At 31.3% G+C, this 27,846-nt stretch overlaps 2 protein-coding genes across 3 annotated transcripts in view; one reads left to right on the top strand and one right to left on the bottom strand.

Annotated features, from left to right (window-relative positions):
* The first annotated feature begins 273 nt into the window (after positions 1 to 273).
* meigo (Solute carrier family 35 member B1 homolog meigo) lies at positions 274 to 18,870 on the top strand. Of its 2 annotated transcripts, none has more exons than XM_085940720.1 (8): positions 274 to 342; positions 587 to 797; positions 2,312 to 2,434; positions 5,328 to 5,558; positions 9,585 to 9,646; positions 11,311 to 11,458; positions 12,116 to 12,251; positions 14,199 to 18,870. In XM_085940720.1, the coding sequence occupies exons 2-8, from the start codon at positions 609 to 611 to the stop codon at positions 14,249 to 14,251; spliced, it is 942 nt and encodes a 313-aa protein (XP_085796846.1). In that variant the 5' UTR covers positions 274 to 342; positions 587 to 608; the 3' UTR covers positions 14,252 to 18,870. The 2 variants fall into 2 exon arrangements, with proteins under 2 accessions (XP_085796846.1, XP_085796853.1); XM_085940727.1 differs by having other exon boundaries at positions 275 to 414.
* An 8,784-nt stretch (positions 18,871 to 27,654) lies between these two features.
* Positions 27,655 to 27,846, bottom strand: part of LOC147079397 (PDF receptor-like) — a 126,021-nt gene continuing 125,829 nt past the window's right edge. Inside the window, exon 11 of the mRNA XM_085960406.1 lies at positions 27,655 to 27,754. Within this exon, the coding sequence (XP_085816532.1) occupies positions 27,655 to 27,754 (100 nt within the window). The remainder of the gene's footprint in view (positions 27,755 to 27,846) is intronic.

The following is a 27,846-nucleotide window of genomic DNA, read 5'->3' as shown; positions in this document are numbered from 1 at the left end:
ATAAGTACACACATCTATTTTTTTTGTACTTATATTCCCAATAAAAAAAATCTCGAATTCATGAGAATCTTATTAATGATTTTTTGAGAACTGAAAATGTCGAGATATCTGAAAAAATCTCTATTCAGATATTCAAATATTTAGAGATCGGTCAAATCTGACGTCATACTAAATGGGGAACTATCATATTTTAGTATACTACCCTTACTAGTTATACCATGAACACTGACGTGTTCAAGAGTTTATGTATACAGCAACACCTGTACTTTCTTTCAGTATTTAGTCTATGACACAAATTGAGTGACGTTTACTAATGTCAGTGAATGTAAAACTAAGTTTTTGGTAAATTCACTAAACAATTGAAATACCGTCTTAACAGTTAGATATAATCAGTGTTTTATTAATTATTTAAAGGCTAGTTATTATTATTTATAATTATTGTGGACGCGTTACGTATGTTGGCAAAACATAACCTCTTCGGAAGTGTTTACGTGATATCTTTTTAAACGTACAGTTTTATTATATTACAAGAATGCCTCGCCGATGTCTTTTAATGTTAATGTATTTTTATTATTTAATATTTCAGGAATCACGTTATTTAATCTACGATGTTATACAACAGAAAGTTTCTAACATATGCAGCGGGCATATTTCTATGCTATTTTTATTTTGGAATGCTTCAAGAAAAGATTATAAGAGGCCGATATGGTGATGGCGAGGGGGAACAATTCACTTGTATGCTATCGTTTGTTTTAGTACAATGTATCTGCAATTACCTATTTGCCAAAGCTATACTGGTAAGTGATTACATTCTCATTAATATATTTCCATTTAGAAAATAATGAATACATACATCCATTAAATTCTATTACTAAGTACACACGCACGTTCTTGCTTGATGGTTTTACGCTCATTCGAACATGTCTCAGCGTGTGTACCATCTGGCTCGATGCTTTTTTGTTCGATATCGAGCAAATGGCTCGATGCGAAAAAGATTCAAGGTCTGTAATTCTTGTTTGATGTTCGTCAGAAATTCACTTGAGCATGACTCAACGTGTGCGCTTTGAATGACCGTCTTGTGTCGAGCTGCTCGGGCGTGTGGACGTAACGACGAGCATGCTTCCAAGTCAAGCTCGATCGAGCGAAACCGTCGAGCAAGAACGTACGTGGGTACTGGGTTTATGGTATGTCAAATATTATGATCGGAATTTTATATTAGTGATAAATAATCACAAGATTTGTCATAAACATACTTTCTTTCTGTGGCTCAGGAAATGAACATCTTAATATCATATTTATCATCCGGTGCAATAGTGATTTAAAAACATCATAATGATTATATTATAGTTCTCTTGTGTGCCCACTTCTAGAATACATTACAAAGTTCACATCCAAACCATTGAAAGATGTCAACTCATAAATTTTTACACTTTATTAATTTTAAATTTGGTATCCTGGCTGAATCTATTGTTTATAGTAATTTGTTAGAGATAACTAATCTATCCACACTAAATTCAAGGCAAAAACAGTTATGTAACCTTTTGGTTATGTTTAAAACTGTTAATTCAATTTTTTTATGTATGATCCAATTTTCTCCATTCATTTTTCTATACCAAGGATTCATTCTCTTTTGAATTAGGAAATATATTTCTAGATGCAAACTTCCATATTGATTCTTCTCCTGCTGTGGTCTTCAGAAAAATCTAATTTTCAAGAGATAGTTTGCTAAATGTGTCATCTTCATTGACTGTGTATTAAAATTACGTGTACTCCGCAATTGATAAAATTTTGGAACTCATTGAATATCTTTTCGAACTTTTGAATAACGGAACCAATTTTGAATATTATGCTTCTCTGTTTGACATGCTTTTTACATTTTCACGGTTTAGTTATGGGTCTGTAGTATCCCCACCACTTATCTTTATCACCCATGATGGCCGCGTGGCTTAAGCGCCGGTCTATAGTATCGAGGGTCCCAGGTTGGAATCCTGGGTCTGGCAAGTACACATATGGTTTTTCAATTTGTGTATGAGTCAGAGTATGGACCTAATAGGTTGAGCAAGTGGCTGATATCCATTTCTCGTAAAAATAAAATCTGTTAATACAAACCTCCACTCTGTGGAGGCCCATATGATCCTATTAGGATCGGACATGGTCGGAAAAAGTATCCCACTGTCGACTTGTTGGACATGCCTCATATAACCAATAGGTATTTGCTGAATGGTTGAGAATTATTAGATTGTAATTGTAATGCACTGCTTTTTAGTTTATTTTTTATTTTAACAATTTTATCGATTGTTTATTTTTTCAGGTGGCAAAACCGCAAGAACCTGATACCACAAGAGTTGTTTACTACTTCAGTTCGGCTCTAACCTATTTACTCGCGATGGTCTGTTCTAATATGGCTCTACAATGGGTCAACTATCCCACACAGGTTTGTTTAGCACTGTCAAGTATTTTAGCTGCACTGTAAAGTACACTCTAATAGCGCCTGTACACGTGCATGGATTTACTTGCAACAATAATAACTGTTTACATGTAAAAGTGCTGACTGTCTCACCAATCTCATTCTTCAAGAGTATGGTTCCCTTTAACAGCTCATGAAAATCGGTAAACCTCAAAATAAGTCTGCGCGGTGTAGGGGTTTTTTTTTCAGGTTCGCCACTATCAGTATACTGTGCAGGCGCAGATATCAAACAAATATCAACTGTCCTTATTTATGTGTTGCCTGTTCTCAGCTAATGGGTAAATGCAACAGGAAAATAGTTTTCCTTTGTCCACAGTTGCATCCATCTTGGAGCCATCTGAAATATATATCTTACAGTGTATTGCGCTGAAAGTAGTTGTAAAAATGCTGCTCCAGTGTTGAACAAATGCGAAGAAAAGATATTTTTTTGGCAATTATTGGTATAGTGTTAAATTTTCATTATGCCATAGAACCTCGATTATCCAAACGAATTACGGATGAAGATAGTCTGGATAATTATAAATCTGGATAATCGGGAATGTTTAAAAAGAGAGTTAAAATGAAACAATGTATTCACTATTTTTTCATTATTCGAAATTGTTCATCTGTCAACCAAACCAAAAAGTTTAGACTGTAAATAAAAGCAGTCATATGAATATTTTGTATTATAACACTTAATGAGCTCCATGACGCGTCTTGTGTGTGAATTAGTAATCATATAAATATTAATGTTATGTATGTATTGGCGTTTACGTGTCTTAAGCAAGATTTACTTGAATTTTAAAAACTAACCAACACCATCTGCAATTTGCATTCTTAAACTAAATAAGTATATCTGACAAAGTATCGTGTATACTATTTATCTCAGATCTCCACAGCCTACTTCTACCCTTTGCCACTGATAAGGCGGCGGCATGTTTTAATATTCGCAATGTATAACATACTGTTGTTTGTGATTATTTATCTAAATATTATATAAGTGATGGTTTGGTTTATTCTGCCGCTTATCTCTGTATCATGTACACTACTTTTATTAGCGCAGTCTGTCATTGCACTAGTAATTTTTGTTATGTTTGTATTATAATGTGAACATGCTCGAAATAGTTTAGTAACAAATTGAAGTTGTTTTAAAATTGACATGAAATGCTTGCAGTTTTTGAAAAATGGTAGCGATCGTATTGAAGTTTGGTACAAATGAATTTGCAATGCGATATGACTTGTAACTAATTTAATCCTTTCTCAGCTTTTTCAGGTGCTTAATATTTTCAATGATCGATTTGTAGCCATAGATAAATTAATATTCTATATGTAACTTTTACTCCATCTTAGCCTATTTCATTATTATAAATGTGTTATTGTTCAAACACGCGCGTTAACATAATCTTACTCCCTACTTCAGTTTTAGTTTGTCAATTTATGGCTACGGCCGTATGTTGTAGCTTAACCACTGGGGAATGCCAAAAGAAATGGCGTATTTCAAAAAAACACTACCTTATTCTTAGGTCAATAATTATTATAAAGCAATCATTATTCTTGTATGTTTATTAGACTTGAATGGTCAAAAACATAGCTTATAATTAGTATCTTTAGAATTATCTTCAAATGTGTTAATCCTGCCCATTTTTTGAATAATAAAATGCCTAATTCTTGTCAAATTTGGGATCATAGAGATTATCAATATAATTTTTTATCGTAAATATTTCACTATAATAATGTCGACATAAATTATACTAATGGTTTTATAAATGCATTTAAAAATTAATACATGTAAAAAATCTTAACACCACTGCACATGCATGTACTGAAATATGACTATATTCTAAATCATTAGAGCGAGAGGTTTAAAAGAATACTATTTAATATAATAAAAATACTTTATGCAGTCATCAAATGTTTAAAATAAATATAAAGGATAATAAGGCTTCAAAATTTATATTAATAGATTATCTACAACGTTTAAGGAATGTCCAGGATCATGCTTTGAAAATACAATAAAAGCTCCATTTTAACCTTCGCTGAGCATGTCCGCCCTTAAATATTCTAAATAATCATGGTTCAATGCACTTATTTAGCTGTCAATGTACCTGCATAGTATATAATAAAATAATACCATCCATTCATAACAAATTCAAGTTATAGAGTTTGTCTTACATTTAATACCATACGGAATTGATGGATTGAGTGAATTGTGAAGTATGCTACAAATTAATTTGCAATGCGAAGTGACTTATTTAATTATTAGCCTCAGTAAGTTAATATTGACAGCTTGTTTTCAAATGATGTTATTAACAGTAAATGTAGTTTTCACAGCTACGTGAAATATGTATAAAACATATATAAATATATATAAAAATATGTATATCATTTGAGATTTAAACGGCTCTCGAGGCGTCCTACATTTTTGTTATGTATTCTGTGTTTGCGGGATAAACCCAGGTTAAATCTGCTTCAGGTGAGAAACAATGCTAGTTTTTGTCGGTATTGCGCATGATGTCACAAGGACTAACTGTCACATGACAATTTCGTTGCATATTGTAGTAGGAACAAATTATAAAAAAGTTGTCCTGTGTGATGTTACGGTAGTTATGTAAATGTGGAGGTATTTGTAAAATTCTACCAAATGGATAAACCAATTCTGTATATTCTAATTAAAAACGGTTTGTACGGACACTTTCTATCTTCAAAATGTTTTTCTCGGTGCTGTTATAAAATTAATCAGCTGGTTTTTCCTGAGTAAAATGTTTCTTATTATTGAAATCGAGGCTCTTTACTCTGGTTTATGAATTGCTTATAATTAATTGACAAATGGTAATTTTTAGTTCGCATTGTAAATGTAATTTTATTTTTATTGATATTTTAGGTAGTTGGAAAATCTGCAAAGCCGATTCCCGTCATGCTTCTCGGAGTTTTGATTGGAAGAAAAAAGTATCCACTGAGGAGATATATTTTTGTGTTGCTAATCGTCATTGGTGTTGTTGCGTTCATGTTCAAAGAGCAAAGCAAACCAGGTACCGCTAGCACACATGGTGGAATCGGTGAACTGCTTCTAGTCTTATCTTTGATAATGGATGGTCTCACCGGAGCCGTGCAGGTAAAATGTTTATTTTGTTATCGCTCGGCATAACTGAATAACTGCAAATTATTATATATATAGGGTTACTATTTTCAAAAACAGATATGACCACATAAACCATATTATGGTATAAATGTAATGAAAAATCTGAACAATATAATAGATGATATATACAGTACACTCTCAGTAATCCGCTGCTCGATTGTCCGACAACTACTATAATTCGCCGTTATTTTACTAGTTGAGAGCACAAAATTAAGACGGTATTCAATTATCAAATTCAGTAGTCCGCCGCGTACAAGTATACAACGCAGATGAGATGTGGAATATGTACTAAAATATAAATTAGTCCTCTCCCAGAGCTTTGAAAATGTACTCGAAATGTATTTCACTACTTTTATCTAGAAATTATCAGTATTTTGTATATTTATTACTTAAGCCCTTGTGGCATATTGAAGCTCATTGAGACTTTCTTATAATTTAATTTCTGAATCATATACAGTACACTCTCAGTAACCCGCAGCTCGATTATCCGACAACTACTATAACCCGCCGTTATTTTTACTAGTTGAAAGCACAAAATCAAGCTCTATAATTCGATTGTCAAATTCAATAGTATGCCGCGTTTGAGACGGGTTTATTTTGAAAACTTCTCCTTCGTAAAACGTACATTCATCGCGAAGAAAGTAATGTACCAGGGAGGAAAGTGCCTAAGGACCGCATCACAATAACTATGCCGTGCTCCAATGCAACCGGGACACATAAACTGAAGCTTTTGGTCATAGGGAAAGTCAGGAATCATAAGCCAATCAAGAATATCTGCCTCACTGGATAAGTGGTTGTGTCGAGTGATTTACTGTTTAATATTTAGTTAATAAACTTAGTTTATAAAGATGTATAATTTAGTGAATACTAAATTTTGATTATAAATAAAACCGTAATTTGCTAGTATATATTTCTAAAAAAAAAAATTTTACGAAATACCTGTTTTAATTTTTACCATATTTTATATGTATGCACTATAATCCGCCGCTTTCACTAATTGGACACTTGTCTGGTTTTTGGGGTGGCGGATTACTGAGAGAGTACTGTATTATAAAACTAAATAATAAAAAAAATATATTCATATATATAAATCCAAAACTTGCCAAGAGCTTATGAGCTTATACTAACCGATGATGTTCATAATCCAATATTAATGGGAAATTACATTTTTGTGTGTCAGGCGTGACTAGTTAGTTTTATCATAAGTTTATTTTTTCTATGGTACTTTATTTTTAAATTACAACAATATGCCTATTTTGATTAGCTGATTAACCCCTATCTGCAATACATTTATGAAAAATAAAATTGGACTTGTCATCAACAAACATGATTACTTTAAATAATCGGTTTCTGTAAATCATTAGGTTTTAAACACTCTTTTCGTATAATTTTGAGGCGTTTTTGAGGTTAAGTATTATGAAAAAAAATGTTTAAAACTTAATACACAAAACAAAATTAATATTAAAATCAACACAATAAACTGAAAAATATAAATTCATTTTATTCCGCGTTGCCAAAAAGAATCTACATAGTTTACTGTGCTTGGCCTTTCTACACTTATTATGTAGAATAGTCTGTCAAATAATCTGATTGAGGTGCGTGATTCTACTCATTATTATGATTCCTGGCACGTGGCATGTCAAAATAAGTGCAGAACAAAAAAAATTAAACGCGACATAACAAATTCTTGTTTGTAAATTGCCTGTATTGTATGGCAACTGTTATGTTATGCGACCACCTGCTGTTTTTCACCTGCAAATTTCTCTGAATTTTTTAAATTGAAAACAATTCAGACTTCACGTACAGTGCGTATATCAAGCTGTTCAAATATCTGATTTGGACAGCTTGGCAAAATATTATTTTCTTTCATTTATTTTATTACAGTCGAACTCGGTTATTATGATCTCAGACATAGCTAGATCTCGGATGTAATGAGGAAACATTCATTGACATTTTGGTTTATGATTTTCTCCATACATTTATTCACTGTTATAACGAGCAACTTATCGGATATACCGAGTGAAAATACTATTAATGTGTCGATCGTTAAAAAAATTTCGACCCTAAGCAATAAAATCCGATCGGACAGGATGCCGCCGGGGACGGATTACGTTTATGACACCAGTTTCTAAGTACCTACCTAATTGTTGTTTTCGCCGACAATAATGAAAAAGTATGCACGCATATGGTTGCAAAATCCAAGGTTTGTGAAGTCCGTAGGTACATACCAGCGTTCATTACAATAAACAACTTCTTTTGTAGTTTATGAAGGCCATGCTTGTTTCGGGGATTTTTACGATAGTTTTCAGATTATTTATTTTCGACTTTTTTTGTTATGTGACTTTGCTCCTTTAAAAATACCTATTCTCTGATATAACGAGTACCGCTTATAACGAGCAAATTCAGTCCGTACCATCTTCCTTGTAATAACCAAGTTCGACTGTATATCGACATCCGATTTCTAAAAATGTGATACCCCCAGTTTATATAGTAATTTCATCATAGCTATTTAAAAAATGAATGATGATGAACTCTTTATTACCTATTTAGATAGATATTCACTGACTTACAACAAAAAAAAAAATGAATGTACTGCATGTTTAGTTTTTGTCTTTCTTATAAAATTAAAATTTTGTCGCACCTGAGGTTTAAACAATTCAACATCGATACACAATAATGCGTGCAATGGGAACCCCCTGCACAAAAACATAATTCGAATAAAATTGGATTGTCGGCTTATTTATCTCGTGATTAGGGAATCCAATCCCGAGCCAAAATTCTGATCCCGGGATTTCGGGATTACAATTTGACAATCCCGGGACCCCGGGACTGGTCCCGGGATTGGCATTTTTTTCCTTTGTTAATATAAAATTTTTATATTTACAAATAACATTGATAAAATCGGTCAAAAATAAATCTAGTATAATTTATACTATTTAAGACATTTATTGTTAATATTGTATACATTCAATTTTGGAAATACACAAGTTTAATGGAGTAAATAATATTGTAATATAAATAATAATGTGAATTTAATATGAGATTGCTGTTTCTGATAGTAAAGACATAATGAATGGTTTAGCGAGATTTAAAATAGTAAAGCAAATAATCATGGTGTACTTATGGCCTTTCCGCATCATAAATCTAATTAGTCAGCCAAATATGAAACTGCCGTAAAACGTATGATATCATGGTAGAATTACTTTGTTAAAAGTGCATAGCATTGTTTTTTTCCAATCTTTCTCATTTTTAATAATTCATAATTCATGTGAAAAAATAAAATGAATTGGCAACCTACACATGGGTAAATCAAACTTCATTCAAACTCAGTTTATTTCTAATGTAGTTATTTTTTATTAAAAGTATTTTTTCTGTTTTATTTTCGCTTTTATTTTATTTTCCAAAAAAATTGATAAAAAAGTCAATCCCGAAATACCGGGATTAGGGCTTGCGCAGACAGAGCGCGGTCAGGCGGTCTGCGTTCCGCGTTCGGAGTTCGGCGTTCTTTGTACTGTATGGACTTCATACTGTATGGGTACACAGCCGGTGGTCAGACCGCGCCGGTCAATTGGAACGCTGGAGTTCTGGAGTTCTATGCCCGGAATTACAAAGAACGCCGTACCTCCGCTGAGCAGTCACACAACATAGAGCGAAACCACACGGGGGAGTGAGTACGCAACAGCGGTGCTTTCTCACTTCCACTCGTAGTCGGAATATAGCGGTCAAGCATTATGCAGCGCTTGTGTCAGTACAACGTTTGTAAACAAATGGAACGCTTATTGTTGACCGCCACCTGTCTGCTGTCCCTGAACGTTAGCGGTCAACGGTCGGTTGAACGCAGAACTCCGACCGCTCTCTGTCTGCGCAAGCCCTTATGTTTATCAATCCCGGGATCCATAGGTATCGAAAATAGCTCGGGATCCCGGGATTCGGGATCCCGGGATTGGAATCCCTACTCGTGATGTATTACCAAAATAAATTAATAATATTTTGTTTTAGGATCGCATGAGAGCCGAGTCTTCCCCTTCTGCTCAATATATGATGCTAAACACAAACTATTGGTAAGATCTTGTTCAATTATTGATGTTTAAGGCTGTACATTAGTCACAAATTGATCCAGCGGTATAAACTTCCTGCCTATAAAAATAAAGAATGTTATGTGATTTCTTAATCTTGATTTTTCATTGACTAAATAGATATTATGGTTTTCTATTACTATTTTCGTGCTGAGATAAATATACTTACATTAGATTGATATATTTTTCTAGGGCAAAAATAGAGTTTTTATTCTTAAATCTTGAGTAATTTTAGGTTTATAACTTCTGCCGCCGAATCAATATCATGCCACTTAGAAAATGTCACCTATCTGATGAATGTTGGATCTTGGACAAACCTCTCGCGCAGTAATGTTTTGATTATAAATTGTTTTGGCATGTGTAATTATTAAAGTTTAAACGATTGAATTTCAAAGTAAATCAAAAAACCAAAATTAGTTACAAATAGTTAAATGTTATTACAATATGATAGTATATAAAAAATCAGATGATTACGACTCTTATTTCATTGATATTTTGATGTCTATTTTTTTATGTTTTGTTTGCGTTGGGTTACAAAATAAATAACTATATAATATGTATTTACATAAGGTGCGTTCCACTGATGTTTCCAACCGTCGGAAACCATCCGAAATGGCGCATGCGTAGAGAGTAAACCGGAAACAGTTTGCGAATTGACATTTGGTTCACTGTTCCAGCGGAAATCAAATCATTCTCTGACAGTCAGAAGTGGTTTGATCTGTCAAAGTGATAACGGCCCAGACAGGACCTAACCTAAAAATTATAGTCATTTTTTTATTGTATTCCGTATCTGTCATTTTCTCGACATATTGCGTTACCTATGAACATTATAATAATTTTAGGATTAAGAAAAATTTAGATATAAGCATTCTTCGGCATGTATATATCGTGAGATGTACATATTAATATTTTAGACATTTCCATCATACGACAATTAAACTTATGTTATTTTAGATGCCGAGATATAAGAGGTTAGAATTTCATAACAAGTTGACATTTCAATAATTGTGTTGCTGTTTTAGAGACAAAGAAATGATTGAAGTAATTTTAACTACTGGAAACTATATAAAGTCGTCAGATATGAGACATGATGGTTTGTTTGGTTTGTTTCGTTTGCTTGATTCAGACTGACTGGAACAAAGTTATAAACATCTCATAATATAGGTTTATTCATATGATGTTTGTTATGAATAAATAATAAAATAATAACAATAATTTAAGATTCTTGTGAAGCAAACTGAAAAGAGTGTAGTCTTTTTAGAATTTGGAGTGTGCTGATTATTGAGTCGCACATTTGACTAACCACAAGATTTTTAGTATCCGCCTCCAGCACCATATTTCAAAAGCTAGCCTCTGCTTTTGTCTTGCTTTTACTGGCCAAGTATCAGTGGTAGAGTCTCAGTCACGTAACCTTGCCATTTGGAATAGATGTTTTTGAATGAAAATGTGAATTAACCAATCGAGTGCTTGGAATTTACTAATACAATTATACGGCGTACGTATGTAAATCAATTGAGTGCCCGGCTTTAACTAATACATTTATATGGTTGCGTATACAACACAAATCCTTGTCACTGTGTACAATGGCAAGGTTACGTGGAGGATAGTCTAAGTCAATGATATCACCTTATCATTTTTCATTGTTTCAGGTCGATACTTTTGTTATCTGTAGCAGTTGTATTAAGTGGAGAGGTCAGCTTATTCTTGACATTTGTGACACGGCACCCGACTATCATCTGGCACCTAACAACTCTTGCAATTGCTGGAGGTTTAGGCCAGCTGTTTATTTTCCTCGCGGTAAGATCATAATTTAATTATAATTGATGGACAAATATCTCTTTATCTGCTGTAAACAGATGTGCAAGATTTGCTAGTTAAATATTCTATTAGAACTTATGAATCATACAATAGTAAGCGGCAGTAAGTATTTTCAGCGTACAGTTGTTGCAAGGATCTACAATAGTTGGTTGTAAATATGACTGAACTTATATAGAAGGTTAGGTTGGAATGGTGGGAATGAGGGAGAACGAGCACTAACCCGGATGTGTCTGCAGAAGATGAAGTCCATCACTGTGACCACTGACTGGTCACGACCTTTAAGAACACTTGTTTGCCGTTGACTGCGAGCCAAACATTCACTGATTATGAGTCACTATGTTGACAATATTATCACAGGTATGTTATGTACCTTGCGTTGACTTCTGTGAGCGCATGTGTGCCATATTACTGATCGTGAAAAATCAGCTATATCCACCATAACGCCCACAGGAATATTTTTCACACTAAAATACAACCCTATACCACTTATGCAGGGAAGACTTCCACATAAAGAGTTATTTATACTACATATTATTATTATTATCATTATTATGAATAGGAAGATTAATATGTTCCTCTTATATGTTAGGTATCTAAATTACCCTTTTCCTGATTCCGTATTCTATATATTTTCAGGTGTCTAACTTTGGACCATTGGCGTGCTCGGTTGTCACAACTACTCGAAAGTTCTTCACAGTTCTTGCTTCAGTCATTATCTTCAGAAATGTGCTGCTGCCCCGTCAATGGTTTGGAGCTGTTTTGGTGTTCTCAGGTACAATATTCCATATGATATTCTATAGAGTTCGACACTAATGTATGTACTACATACAATATAGTTACAACTGTTGATTTATCATATATGATACATCATTATTGACATATTGTAAAACAATCAGAGTCATTAATTGGTCGGCCTATTGGTATTTATTGGTATGTAACCAATAAGGAGTAAGCAGATTGCCATGAAACAAATTGCACCCAATGAGGTTTTATATCGATAAGGTTCAGGTGAGCTCAAACTGAATGTGGATGATTTTCTCTTGTAAATGTGTCCCTGTGAGCCAAGTGAAAATATAAAACCTTATCAGTTACAACTAATAAATATCAAACAACCATCAAAGTAAAATTAGATTTAGAGAAAAATGTAGTTATAAAATACCAGGATAATTTGATTCTCATAGGTTCCTAACCTATGGGTCGATTGGCATATTTAGTGGGTCTTAAATATTTTCAAGAAAACAACATTCTTGAGATAATAATATACTCTACATATTTGGTGCGTTCTGATTGGTGTGATGAAAGTGAAGAGGCGACGTTGGATCTAGCTCGGCAATGTGCTATGGATACCAAAAGAGAATATCAACCTCGCTTACCTGTTCTTCAAGCCGACTAGATGTATATGGATACTAAAACAATTACTCTGATTTGGGTCACGGCTCAGAAAGGTTAAGAAGCGCTGTCATATATATTATGTCATAATAATAACACATACGGGTAAAGGGTACTTTTTTGGGGAAATTGAATTAAAATTAGGATTTATTAAAAATCTGGGTCTTCTTCATTGTGTGTTTTTCATTGTCGAACAATTATTTTATCGAAGTTATCTCTGTCCTACCGATATCAGTCTTTTTCTGATGTAGTCTCTGGTAATTTTACGGGTAGTATTGACCAAAGCAGTTGCCCATTGTCTTTCCAATGTTCAGACTTTATGTATGCAGACCATACGTACCTAAGTAATTACTATGAATTCATAGTGCCTGAAAATGGCGAAAGGCAAAACTTGGATCACTAACTTCAATCTTTATGGGAAAGTAATACGTTCGAATTTATAATTTTGTTATGTTGACGTAAATACCAGGAATTATCGTTATTTTGCATTGAGAGTTTGTTGTTATTTTTCATTTTTTATATTTTGAAATTTCATTTAAAATGAAAATTTGACAGTTTTTAATGTATCTTGAAGAAAAAGTTGTTTTGGATTTATGGGAGGTTTACAGTGTAGAATGATGGTATAATCCCGAGATGCATAGAGTGTTGTGTTAATTGAAATTGAAACAACATCAAAATGACATGCATTCGTCGTTAATTTTCTACAAACACGTATCTCAATTTTTGTCAGTTTAGAGTTGTTTGATCTAATGAATTCAGAATTTGAATACGCACATATTCCACTAACACGTATCTCAAAACATACTTTATAACATAATAGATTTAACCAATAACAAAAAACTCGTATCAAAATAAAAAGACTTTTATAAATGTTATAAACTCGTATCTTGAGTTACGTGTTTGTAAGTATACAGAATACTGAACTCCGACAGACGATTATACTGAAGTTCTTTCTCGTAAGTCAAGATACGTGTTTGCTGCAGTAATATTTACAGTAAAGTTGCAACGCATACTTGTATCTACGACAATATGACTGATCGGTCGAAAGCATAGTGCGATAAATTGAAGAAACATAACATTTTTTTCATGAAAATATTTGTAACTATACTAAATGGATATTTCATAAAAGAAAATTTATTTCTAAATTAAAAACTGAGAGAATAAAGTTGTTATTAGCCTCTCCTGAAAAGTTGTGTTTTTTGAGATACGTGTTTGTAGAAAATTACCGACGGTATATCAAAATGTAAAGACAACTGCGAAAGACGTGCCAAATTTAGTTGCAAAAATTAGTTTGGTACATAAAATTTTATATTGGTTTTTTCTTTTGCAGGTCTCTTCTTGGATATGTTTTACGGAAAAGGAAAACATCCAGCTAAAACATAATGATACTTTTTAGTTTGTAGGTTTTTCTTTAAGGGAAGGCTGCAAATAGAAAAAAATGTGTTTATTTTTGTATTATTTATATTTGGTATATTATACATAATATTATCATAGGACACAGATTGAAAATCTAATTAATCATATGGATAGAAATATTTAGTAAATTCGTAGAATTCAACCCAGTTGTCATAAATCTCTGTGGAACCGAATATTATAGCAATTGATTTATATCACTTCACATCATGAAAGAATGAATTTATTCAGAATTTTATTTGTCTGCAATGTGTATGGATTAATATAATAAATGTATATACACCTTTCATATTACATTTACACTTACATAATATATACTATGTTTATCAGAATGCATAATTATTATTATATTCAGTCAAAATGTATGAAATATTGACAATATGTATTACATTACGGAAGGAGTAAGAATTTTTATGGATCCATGTATTTACTTTTAATGAATTTAGACCATATGACTGAATACTTGCGTACTGATAAAATATAAAGTTAAAAATTACTCCTTAACTTATAATATAAATATAAAATTATGAATACATAATGCTTTCGGTAGCTTAGAACATTGCATTTTACATAATATATGCATATACAGTAGCGTGTATGGACTTTTAAGGCAAGGGAGACTGCTAATAAACAATAATACATTTAATTTAAGAATCTACTACACGTGTTGATACCTTGGTTTATTACGGAAACATCTTAATCCTTACAGCACAAACAGATAATTTTTTGCAGAAATTTTCATTTCAATTTAAAAACCTTGATCTGCACTTGACAGTAGCTATAAGTTTTTTTTCTTGAAATGTTCTCAATGCTAATGTGATGACGGTATACCGGTACAGCCATTTCTTGAAATCTTCCAGTCCCCTTACCGTTCGTTCCTTTTTAAATTTACACAAATAGAATTTATCAATTCTTTATGAAATTTTACAATTCAATAAGGAATAAACCCAGACATTCCCGTATAAAGATAAAATAATGATTGATCCCAAAATGGATTATTTGATTTTATAACGCATTCAAGAAATGTTTGATTGTTAAAGAAATAATCTTTCTACATCAAATGGCATCATTACATGAAAACCTTGAATTATTGAGTTGTTTCCGTATAAAATTAGGGCATTAGATTGTGGTGAATGAGTGTTTGAATGAAGAAAGAGTTGGAATAAGACTAAGAGCGTGATGCAGTGAAGAATAATATTTTCTCACCGAACTTAGGTTGCCAAAAATGGTCTCTTAAAGTTAGACGCGAATCTTAAGGACTTACGCGCCTAAGTATGGTTCTTTATCGCACTCTAAGTTTAGAATAATAAAATAACCCAATAACCTTTTCAGCGAGTCTCAATCTGTCTGTATCTATAAGTGAAATTATTCTGTGGTTTGTCACAGGATAGTTTTCTGTGTTGTCCAAAAGTCACACAACTCATCTGTTTTTGTGAAGACAACCAATCCATACATAGTGTATATTCTAGTTGTGTATGAGAGTTCATAATAATATCGTCATTAATACTGAAATAAGTAAAAAAGTCAATATGTCGAGAGATATCAAAGCAAGAAGAAATGTATCATGTAATTGAATATACCTTTTAATTACATTCTAATTATCAACATTTCTTGACTTCCAATTCATTAAAAGTTAATGTTGGTTACTAAGTAATTAGTAAAGAAGTATCCTATGTATGGATAGTCTGTCATAGTGAAATAGAAATGCACACGTGTGCCTGGAATACATTTCAATGATTCCCATGCATTCATTCAATTGTTCAAATAAATTGGATTTTTAATTTATAATTGAATTTTGAATATTTAAAATGTTATCTTGTTATAATATCAATATTGAATCAGTTGTTAATATTACCTATTTCAGTATCAACCATGATATAATATTCTTGCGTATGAATACACTACTTATGTGTTTCCAGACAGGCAGTGCATGTTTGACTGTATGAAATACACACTACTGTTCATATATTATATATATACAGAACACAATTATATGAAATTTAATTTATATTAGATGAACGTAAAAGAAACTAAACATACTTTGTCATTTTTATGTCATTATATCAAAATTATTAATTTTCCCAGTTATAAATCTTATAAACGATACACCGAAACAGCACATTGTAGTAATATGCATTTTAAAAATAATGTTGCATAGCTCGGCTGATAAAAAAAACATTGAAAAAGTTGGAAGCGAAGGCAATAAAGTCCATATAAGAACACATGTGACTTTGTTGTCTTTCTTTCCAATAATCTGAAATATTTATTATCTCCCGATGACATACTTATGATGTTTGTTTATTGTTTTATTTTGTATCTTTTTAATTTATTGTGATTACAGTACAACGTTGATTATCCGGATTAATCATGCAGTAAGATAGTCTGGGTAATAGCTAATTGTAAAAATAATAAGACATTAGTAAACTGTTTACTCCAGGAATAAATGTTTTTAAGAGGAATTTTTTTAGTATATATATTTTAAAATTGTATTTTTTTCAAATGAAACTGATGATCAAAAACAAAATTTGGATAATCGAGGTTATACTGTATTTTTTTGTGCAATGTGTTAATGAAATTGTGACAAAATATATTTATAGGAAGTGTGTGTGGCCAATAATTACTTTTTGGTCAATACGTAGCTGATGAAATTTACAAGACAAGATGAATTTTTATGTAACCATAAATGATCTTGTATATTAAAATATAATAATATATCAAAATTAAGTAAACTTGTCAAGTCTCATATACATAATACACATTATTTTTTTTCTTTCTTGAAGAATATCTCCATGACGTCAAATTATAAAATGAATATTATATGAAAATAGTTATGTATCTTAAAAATATACCTGTTAATATATATACATATATATATATATATATACACACACCCGATCCTCTTTTTGCACGGGGGATACGTACTAAAGACTACCGTGCAAAACAAAACCGTGTAAAATAAGATAAGGTGCCCATACAAAAATGGTAGATAGGTTCCATTACTTAAAATCAACTCAAAATACGAAATTCTTGAACTCAAAAATAAATCGAATTTATTTTTTATTTATACATAAAAATATTTATGCATAAAAATACATAGTTTAATATAGATTTAAATTAAATTAAGCATAGAGAAATATATTCATTCAGTGTCGCTACTTGACAATAAATGTGCCCATTTACTGCTGTTTTTCGCTAGCAAAAAATCACTCTCGTCGCTGGAAATATTTAATGACGCTGACGCCGACATACGCGGCGCGTCTCTCGTATTGAACCTGAAGTGACTGACTAGTGGCACCATGTATGTACGTATGTATGTCTGGGCGGCATCCGGTGACAACATATGTATGCCCCAGTGGCGTGCGATAGATTGCAATGCAATTTTTTTGATAAATATGTACATAAATATGTATTTTTATTCTTTTTAGTTTTTTTAAACTGTGTTAAAGCAAAAAAATCAGTGCAAATAAAAAATAATCGGTACTTTTTTAACTGTGTTATTTTGAAACGGTGCAAAAAGAGGATTGGGTGTATATTATATAAACAGGTCAGTAGCATTTTTATGTATCAATAAGTAATTTATATATAATTAGTTTCAACTTGGATTATCTTTGATACATTCAGAATGTATATACTCTCTCTCTCTCCCATTTAAATTTTTTTTTAAACTGATTATGGGCACAATATGCACTGACAATGCATCAAAGGCAAACCAAACTGTATATGTAAACCATGTCATCTGAAATTGGTAATTAGTACAAAATATATTAATAATAATATTATAATTTGCATTATCAGAGATAAATTATATATTTTTTAGGATATTGTCCCTTTTGATGATAATTACATACATATTTGTTTTAGATGAAATTAATGATTAACTTTTGTGAATATATTAATACAAACATGCAGTACATAATCGTTGTATCATTTTCAACAATTAATTTACTTGAGGAGGTTTGAAATTTTTTGAAATTCAACTAATTTTTACTGTGGCTAATACGTATTATTCAGCATCCCATCTTGCTGACGACAACACTTTATGACAATATTAATAATGTATGAGAATTGTGTAAATAATGCAAATCAATCATCCTTTTTTGTTATTACATATGTATTTACTAAAAAAATGAGTTCCATAAAATTATGTTTAGTATTTTGCAGACAAGTAAAGGATTATATTTTTATTTTCTATTACTTTTTTCAATGGCTGTGGTTTTTTTCATATTGGTAATGCTATAAACAAGTAAAACGTGGTGCCAAATCATCAATATTGGAGTTCCACGTAAATATGTCTGTAAATTTATATAAATGAATACTTAAATCAAAAATGCATTCCATCATTAAAGGTTTTTATATTTTTATTATTTCTTCTATGTGTATAGTATTTAGTATAGTAAATGTTTAAAAGATCGTGCATAAAATATATAACTTCACTTCCAAAACGAATTGGTATTCTATGAGATTTATTATTATTTACTATGTGCTTCATTGTATACAGTAAATTAATTTATATTCTGCTGATATCCTATAAACCTGTAACTATTGTTTTTTTTTTTGAAAAATGTATTTTTCTAAAATAAATGATTTGTTTAAATATTTAATTGGTTTTATTTCAATCTGCATAATGATTATCTAGTTAAATTTATTGCACCTTGAGATTTTCAAAGTGTGTTGGTTGCGGATTAGAGTCTTTCTTTAGATTAGAATTCCCAACCCCGCCCGCTGACTGATTTTTCTGCGCCCGCCACTATTCGATCGTGACAGAATTTTTTAAAATTTTAATGAGTTATTTACGAAATATTTTTTTTGTGTATTATTTATTACCTATGTCCAACTACAAATTTGCTTTGAAAAAATAGGTGGTGCCCGCCGCCCTACTGATATTTTAATGTGCTCTAGAGTACAAAAAGGTTGGGAACCCATTAGAACGATCAGAATGTCTCCTTTACAATCAGGGAACACAAAATTAATGGTAACTGGCTTACCTTACTGGGTGTTTTGGCACGTTAATGTAATGTGCTTTCAATCTTTAGGAAAAGTCGACGCGGTTTTTTTTACTCGGGTTTTATGGCGGTCAGGCCATAAGCTACTCTGCTTCAGAACTTTGGTCCATGGTGATGGCTTTTACATTTCTATTTATTAATCTTTTCTGTGTTTACAATATTTTGAATAATATAAGTTTACAGTCAATTAAAAGAGTTATACTGGAGGATTTTTCTTTTTATTCATTCTTGAATAATGCAGTAACCATAAAGTAAACAAAGAAATCATAAAAAATAATATATTGTCTGCTTTCGGTTTGTCATCAGTGAGGAATATTCATGAACCCATACATTGGTACACCTAATGCTGTTCTTGACTGTTGTGAAGGAGTGCCAATCTTTGTGGCACTATGGAAAAGATTTCATCCATGTAACTTATTTAAAAATACGTAGGTATATTATGCCACAATGTTAGAATATCTGCTTACATATTTTAATGAGTTGTAGAAGAAACTACATTTAACATACTTTTATAATTCTGAATCTTCATATAATAATTTTATCATGGCTTATTTAAAATGCATATATACATAACAATATCAACACTCAATGGTAACACATTTGCATTTAGTACTTTTGAATAAATTCATAATTACTTCTGCCAAATCATACCTTTTCTTGACTCACCCTGTTTGAAATAAATTGACTCTATCTAGATTTCTTAGAAAGTTTTAGATAATGTAGAATAAACAGAATTATATTCTATTTACTATTAGAGAATGACATTTTTTTTATTACAATCTTTAATAAGAAAAGAAACAATTACCTACCTACATAAAAATATTCTAATATTATGAAATAAAACATAACTGCACATCAAATATTAAGTATGTTTAAATTTAATATGCTTTAATCCTTTATAGACAATTTTTTATAGTGAAATTGATTATATTTTAGACATTGAGTAGATAAATGCCATTATAAGATAGCATACTTGGATATTTAAAAATGTAAACACTTATGTATTTCGAAAAACAGTTCAACAATGATAATTATATAGACATTGAGTAGATAAATGCCATTATAAGATAGCATACTTGGATATTTAAAAATGTAAACACTTATGTATTTCGAAAAACAGTTCAACAATGATAATTATATAGACATTGAGTAGATAAATGCCATTATAAGATAGCATACTTGGATATTTAAAAATGTAAACACTTATGTATTTCGAAAAACAGTTCAACAATGATAATTATATTATATTGATAATCTGAATTTAAATATTTTTATTATAAATGTATTTATTTAATCATTTAAATTTACTATTGACTATATTACACAAAAGGAAGATCACAACATAATGAATTTTAATTATGACATTCATTATTATTAAGCTATATTATGTATATTGAAAGTTAACATGAAAAGCATGTTATTTGGGGAATATTTTTAATGCAGTAATTAACTTATCAATGTACATTTTATGGTAGTAAATTAATGGTAGATAAGTACAACTAACATTATTTTCTTCTTATTGTTTTTATAATCAAAATTTAAACCACATTAATTCTTATCATTAATTATAGACGTCATGTTTTTAAGTAATATTGAGTGAAATATACGTATAACAATGAACTAGTTTTGGCATTGTATCTTGATGAATAACTTACATTTTTTTTGGCCTACTATTTAAAGCTTCTTATTAATTTCTACTCTACAGTACAATATTTTACTGTTCATATCATAAGACATACAGCATTGAAGTAGATAACTCTAATTATTACAAAAGCATTTGACATTTTTATTTAAGCATTTTTGAAAAGTTGATTTTTAAAACATCTATCTTACCTGTTAACAGTGAATAACTTGAACCAATGCTGTTTTTTCAAATTAAATATAATATTATTAGATATTTTTCAATTATCATTTCACACTATTCACCATCGTTATAAAAATATAACTATAATATTTTTAATTTCATCTTTCATTTACTTAACATCGTAGTATAGTCTCTTTCTCTGGCCCATGGTCACCGAAGGCTTACGTGTCATGTTACAGATTTGAGTGAATTTGTCGAAAGTTACAATGGCAAGTTAAGATGTTATTAATGCTTTTTGGCATTAAGGTTGTACCTCAGTTGAGGCACGGTCTAAAAAGATCGTGGCTAGGCGATGAGCGGATTGCGGGTCGCGGGTGCAAATGACGCATGACAAACGAAATATAATTTGTCATATAAATCCAACATACGTCCATTTTATGTTCTGTTTATTGTTCTATTAGTAACAATAATAATATATTCATTGACATGTTTTCTTTTTAAAGTAAATGGGTAACGTTTTTAGTCATCTTTACACGATTTAAGAATTAATACGCCCGTCGCCATCAGGAAACAAAGTGACGTGCTTCAAGCTCGACGTTCTCTCTCAGACTGCGAGCGAGTCCAAAATTTCGTCGTGCCTATAGTTGAAAATTATTTGCCGTTTCACTGATGTATCACCTTAAGACACACAATGGAATCATTAAACGAGCATAGAACGGCATAGAACCGGTTAAAGTGAATTCTCATTATCTGTAGATCACAGGCCGTAAGTGATGCAATACAAATTGAAATTCCTCATGGTTAATTTGAAACAGACTTTCAAGTACGCTGATTTAAGAAAAAAGAGAAACATGAATAGTGAAAGCTTACTCTTTAAAATTTTAAAATCATATTATATTACAACTGAATGTACACGCTTTTTAAATTTTCACGACTCAATGTGCGATCAACCAAAATCCATCCGGCGATCGATGTATTAGACATGCCTGTTCTAATATAATAATCACATACCATTATTTATAAATTCACTTAAATCTGTATTTGCCAGTCAAGCAGTACCAACAATAGTTTATATATTTATAAATTATATACTATGCAATCGGTGTGCTTATCTTTGGTCATTATATTATGGGGCACGGTCGTTTTTTTATTCAACTACATCTCTATCATGTTTCAAGTTTTGCCGTGTCTCTAGTGTTCAATCATATTATTGTTACATACCAATCGTACAATATATTCGACTCTGTCCCAATTAGGCTTTGAGCATTCAAACTAAAATAGCAAAGTAAGTATCTTAAACTAAAATCCCAAAGTATCTTTACAATTCAGTACATTGATTTATTGTTATATTACTTATATGATTGTTAAATTCTGTTATCAACATAATTTTATAATATCTAATAACACATTTAATATTACCACCAGATTTTATTTATAAAAAATGAATTGGAAACAGTTTTCACATCACCATCTATGTATTTATGCGTAAAACAAGATTCAAACTAGTTATTTCTTTGTTAATATTGGATTATAAACCATGGATTAATATTATAATTATATCTAGTTTTTTAACACTACAACAGGCTGCGACTCACAATTACAGTAAGTAGCTAGTTTAGGTTGAAACAGTGAGTAGGTAGTAGTAAAACAATCATAGAAAGACCCAAGCTTAAGAAAACCTCCCTCTACTGTATGAGATGTCAGTGTATCCACAGCCGATGTGTGAAATAGTGTTATATTCTCATTGCAATATTAAAAACTTCTTCGAATAGTAATGATGGATCATTTAAGAACAATAAACCTCAGTTATAGAATGTATGAACAGTTTTATATTAAATTTGTGTAAAGAATTGTGTTTTAAGTTCTGTTTTTTATTTTAAAATAAGTATATAATTGGCACCATTGTGATTAAATCAAAATACCATCAAAGGAATGGATCGGCAGCCCTATGTTGTAACTTGTGACATGAAGTCACCTGGCGACATGACGTCATATGACATCATTGTGATGTACTACCGGAGTGAGTCAATAGTCTTCGAGAAATTAACGCTACTCTAATACTGGCGTTATTCATTGTCCCCATACACAAATAGGTGTTTCAGCATAATAATATCTATGGTGAGCCGTATGCATTGGGCGGCTCGCCTCGATACGTGTATTGAGCATACGTCACAATTACGTCATGTTGTCAGGTGACTTCATGTCACAAGTTACAACATAGGGCTGCTGTACCTCAAACCTAGTGTGTCTTAAATCTGATGTTTGCCGAAAACGAGTTAAATACAGATTCAATAACAATTCATAATAGAAATTTGAAATCCTACAATCATAAAGCCAAAAATTAGTACCCAGTGAAGTCATAGACAGTTAAATTGAGTTTTTCTGAAAGTGTTTCTTTCTGTTTTAGGATACACCGGCTTGTATACCGACAGATATTAATTGATCATTATGAAATGTATTATTTTTTAAAAAATTAAAGGTTCTACTACTTTTTTTAATATGTCACCTGATCTAATGCACAACGTGGTCCAAAGTAACGTGAAAGAAATAAATAATTCGTCGCTGTTTGTAACTTGTTCTGAAAAAATACTTTTTTGAATGGTTATTAGTTATCACACCTGTATATATTTTTGGTCTCTCTTCAAGTTGACAACGACATACATATTTTCCTACCCGAAATTTAAAGTCCTATACAAAGATATACTCCAGTGTATATTACATTTAGCAACATCGCACATAATTGAATTCAATCTTCAAACTTGATTAACTCATAATTTAAATATCGCATAAAAACTGGAGAGACAAATTATCTACAAAGTAATATATTTATTATTGTTATAATCATGGCTGACAGATTAAGTTAGTATATATGCCAATTAATATGCTTACGATTAATATGTATACATTCAGAACTATGCTACAAAGTATTCATTTCAGCAGGCCTATTCTAACATATCACTTAACATCAAAAAAAGATCTAATTGTGATAAATATATCACATTTATCGCATTACATATTCTAGCGGTTAATTATATAAAAAAGTTAACCGTCTGACGCCTCTCTTGGCTGTGTTAACTTTGAGAACGAGACAGAGTACGTCAATTTTACATATTGACAATTGAAATGCAAGACCGACTGTTTTGCTGCAATCGCAATGACACGACTAATAATATTGTAGGTTATAATATTGTAGGTAATATTGTAGGTTATGTTGATATATCTGACGTGTCAATACAATACAATTTGTTTGGCTCATTACCAACTAGATGGCACTGGTTCGGCTATATCCGCTTGTGTTTGATCTTATCCACTTGGGTTCGGCAGCACGAACATATCCGAATTTTACCGACATGTCTACCAACATACATTTTCGCCATGTTACGAATTAGAGATAGCCGCTGATAACCGTTTAGTGTAGGTATAGAATACCTTCCGTGTTAATTTGGAATAATGATAATAACGGAAACGTGCTAAACTAATAACCGTTAATAATAGACATACAGGTGAGTAATAAGACTTATTTAAACACATTAGTTTACCTATCCTATTTTTTAAAAAATATTTTGTAATAAATGAGTGAATCCACCAACATCTGAATATCATCAGTCTATGATTTTATGCAAGTATATTTTATAATTATTTTAATTTAAGAAAGGTGTGCGTTTACTATCTATATATTTTGAGTTAGTCTTAACACAATATAGAATTGAAGTGAAATAAAAGCTAGATATATAAGTACATAATACTAATCTCATGTTAATAATATCGTCATCCCATTTCTATCTTATCGTAAGGGATGATCGACGTTTTTATTTTTTATTGTCATAAAATATGTACAGCTAATATGTGAGTCATTGCTGTCAGGATTGTGCATACCACATTTGAATATCTAATAAATCACACCTTAAGATAAGATAGAAGTGAAGAAATGTAAACATTCAACAATAATTACTAATGAACAAATCACTAGGCATAATTTTTTCAATCAATATTTATATATTTACTACAGTAATGGGTAATCTTCGGCCCGCAGGCCGTGTGCAGCTCCCGCGATAATGACTACGTCACAGAATTAAGAAGATTTTCTTATTTTGTACAACAATCGATTGGGATAATTATGTGAAGAGTATAATCCATATTATGTTTATAAATGTGGCCACCAATTTTTTTTTGGAAAGCTTACAATATATTTAATTATTCAGTATGAAAAGAAAGGTGTATTATGTATTTGGTTGCAGGGCGTGGATGTTTCTAACGTTTACCCTTTCTTTCTCCGTATCATCACTCCCTATTGGGGACTGAGCGAATGACTTTCAATCAATCATCGTTAACATACCGTTAAGATATCCCTCCACATTGTGGAGGCCTAATAAAATAATATTATGCTCCATTTGAAATTTGTTCCACGAAAATGGCATCTTACAACAAACACCATACATTTAATACTATACAGTCATTTAACAAAATAACATTTATCACTTTTAAATTAATATAATTAATCATATTATTAATATTAGCAGACTGCAAATAAAGATCTATAAATTGAATAAGTAGAGTTACATTATTTTCCATACTTACATAATTATTTTTTAAAAAGATTTATGTTTGATCATTACCTATTTGTATCATTACTGAAAAAATCGGTAGAGAAAAGATATTTGGTTGTTGACTATCAACAAGCTCGATGAGTGTCTGCTAAATTAATAAGTTGGTAGTTAATATTTCCATCAAATTGATAAACGCACATTAATAATACACAAATTTAAAATATGCAGTGCATTACATACAATAGTGCATTATTTCTTTAAACAATATTATAATACTCTTCTCTTCAACTCGTATCCGGTATATCATGTTCATTCGACCGATAATAGTGCAATTCAATCTGATGACAGTCAAACACGAGTCCTGGAAATTAAATCGTCCATTAGTTTTTTTTTATTAATTGAATGTGTTATATTTTGATGGATCTGCCCTTACAGCGCCATCTTTAGATTAATAAAGCCTGAGCATAACTTTTTGCACAAGCAACGAGTGGTCCACTTTTCAGCTGTCAACATCAGATCCCAGAATGCTTGACATATTGATTCGCCCTTTCTCGTTTCAATTATGTAGCATTGATCTTTGATTTGATTTGATTTGTAGAAGGTATGTTAATGCTAGTGTATTATTTATCATGTAACTCATTTATCCAAACCAAACCATTCCCTGTGTGAATACGACAGAGGCATCAGTATGAGCACTCTATAGAACAATGACAGGTCATCCATAAACAACAACAGGTGGGGCGGAGAACGTAGGACCAGTCGTTGTGAATGTATCGGCTTTCTACTTGAGTCGGCAATAGCCCTTATCAATAATTTATAGCCTGAAACACTGTTGTCAATGTAAATAAACCAAATATCATACAGTTAATAAAAAAAAAGAATATTTCAAAAACATTACTTTTATTTACCTATAATAATCGAAAATTCAATTATTAGACTCCCTTCAAATGAATAAATTTAAAATTTACTAGATGGTAAGCCCACCCAAAATGTATGAAAAATATTTAAATTCTTCATCAAAAGTTGCATTTTCATAAAGACATCTATTATCCGAATAACCAAGCATACACCCTCACGTAAGATAAGAATGCATTCCAATCATTGCCGACTTAAGTAGAAAGCAGATATATTCACAACGACTGGTCCTACTTTTTCCGCTCCTCCCGTTGTCTATGGATGACCTGTCATTGCCTGTCATTGTCTATATATAGAGTGCTCATACTGACGCGTCTGTCGTGTTCACTTGACACAGAGAATGGTTTGATTTGGATAGATGAGTTAAATGATAAATAATACACTAGCATTAATACACCTTCTACAAATGTAATGCATAGATCAATGCTACATATTTTTTGGAAATCGATATTACCACCGGTTTTTGTGTGAAGAACTAGTCTGACTTTAGCAGCTAGTGAATAACAGGAATGTATATCATTTACAAATAACACTGATAGTTAATATATTTGATTTCAGAATTTTTTATAATTCAAAAGATAATATGCTCAGGCTTTATTAATCTAAAGATGGCACTGATTCCGATACAAATTACCTTTGAAGCATCTTAACCAGATGTCAATGTAATTATAATAATTATAGATACTTGCAGGCAACAATAATTTAAGTATGTGCGTAATGTAAAATAACAGACAAAATATTGCCTAAAGTCCCCTTATAAAGTTGATAGGTACATAATCCCATCATCATTTTTACCACTATCTATAAAATGAATGAGCCCATCCAAATGGCCGGAATTTCTTCTAAAACATACCAATAAATAAATCTCTTTCATGCTTTGAAAAATGTTCCCCATTATTTTAAGAAACCACCACAATATTATATAATATGGACGAAAATTTAATTAACAACTATTTTTCTGTGCATTACGCGAATAACAGATACCATATTCTCAATATTTTTATTTATCTGTCAACGACTTCAAAATAATGTTTTTAAATTTGGAATTGCGCAGAAGACCCAGGCTTATTTTTTTAAAAAAATATATGATTAATTAAAATTATCCTACTCAGGGGCTATTGGCTCCAGAGGTGGTGATTCCACAGGTCCGTCGTTACACCACTTTCCAATCGTCAAACAATGCCAGCACCTTTTCTTTGGCTCCCTGAAAATACAAAAAATGTTTACTATCAATTTCATACCAATTAAGCATATTTTTCATGACGGCGGCTTATTTTGCAGCTGGCGTAATTACTT

Source organism: Rhyacophila brunnea, unplaced genomic scaffold (assembly GCF_057557595.1).
Source record: "Rhyacophila brunnea isolate RB1 unplaced genomic scaffold, BYU_Rbru_1.0 scaffold_1, whole genome shotgun sequence".
Lineage (NCBI taxonomy): Eukaryota > Metazoa > Arthropoda > Insecta > Trichoptera > Rhyacophilidae > Rhyacophila > Rhyacophila brunnea.
The sequence above is the reverse complement of the archived record's forward strand: the minus strand, read 5'-3'. Positions and strand labels throughout refer to the sequence as shown.

What these genes read in the sequence shown, in the direction of transcription:
- meigo (XM_085940720.1), top strand. Translation starts at nt 609, where the DNA reads ATGTTATACAACAGAAAGTTTCTAACATATGCAGCGGGCATATTTCTA. An exon ending in GGGTCAACTATCCCACACAG is followed by an intron (nt 2,435 to 5,327) that starts GTTTGTTTAGCA and finishes TTGATATTTTAG; the next exon opens with GTAGTTGGAAAATCTGCAAA. An exon ending in ATGCTAAACACAAACTATTG is followed by an intron (nt 9,647 to 11,310) that starts GTAAGATCTTGT and finishes TCATTGTTTCAG; the next exon opens with GTCGATACTTTTGTTATCTG.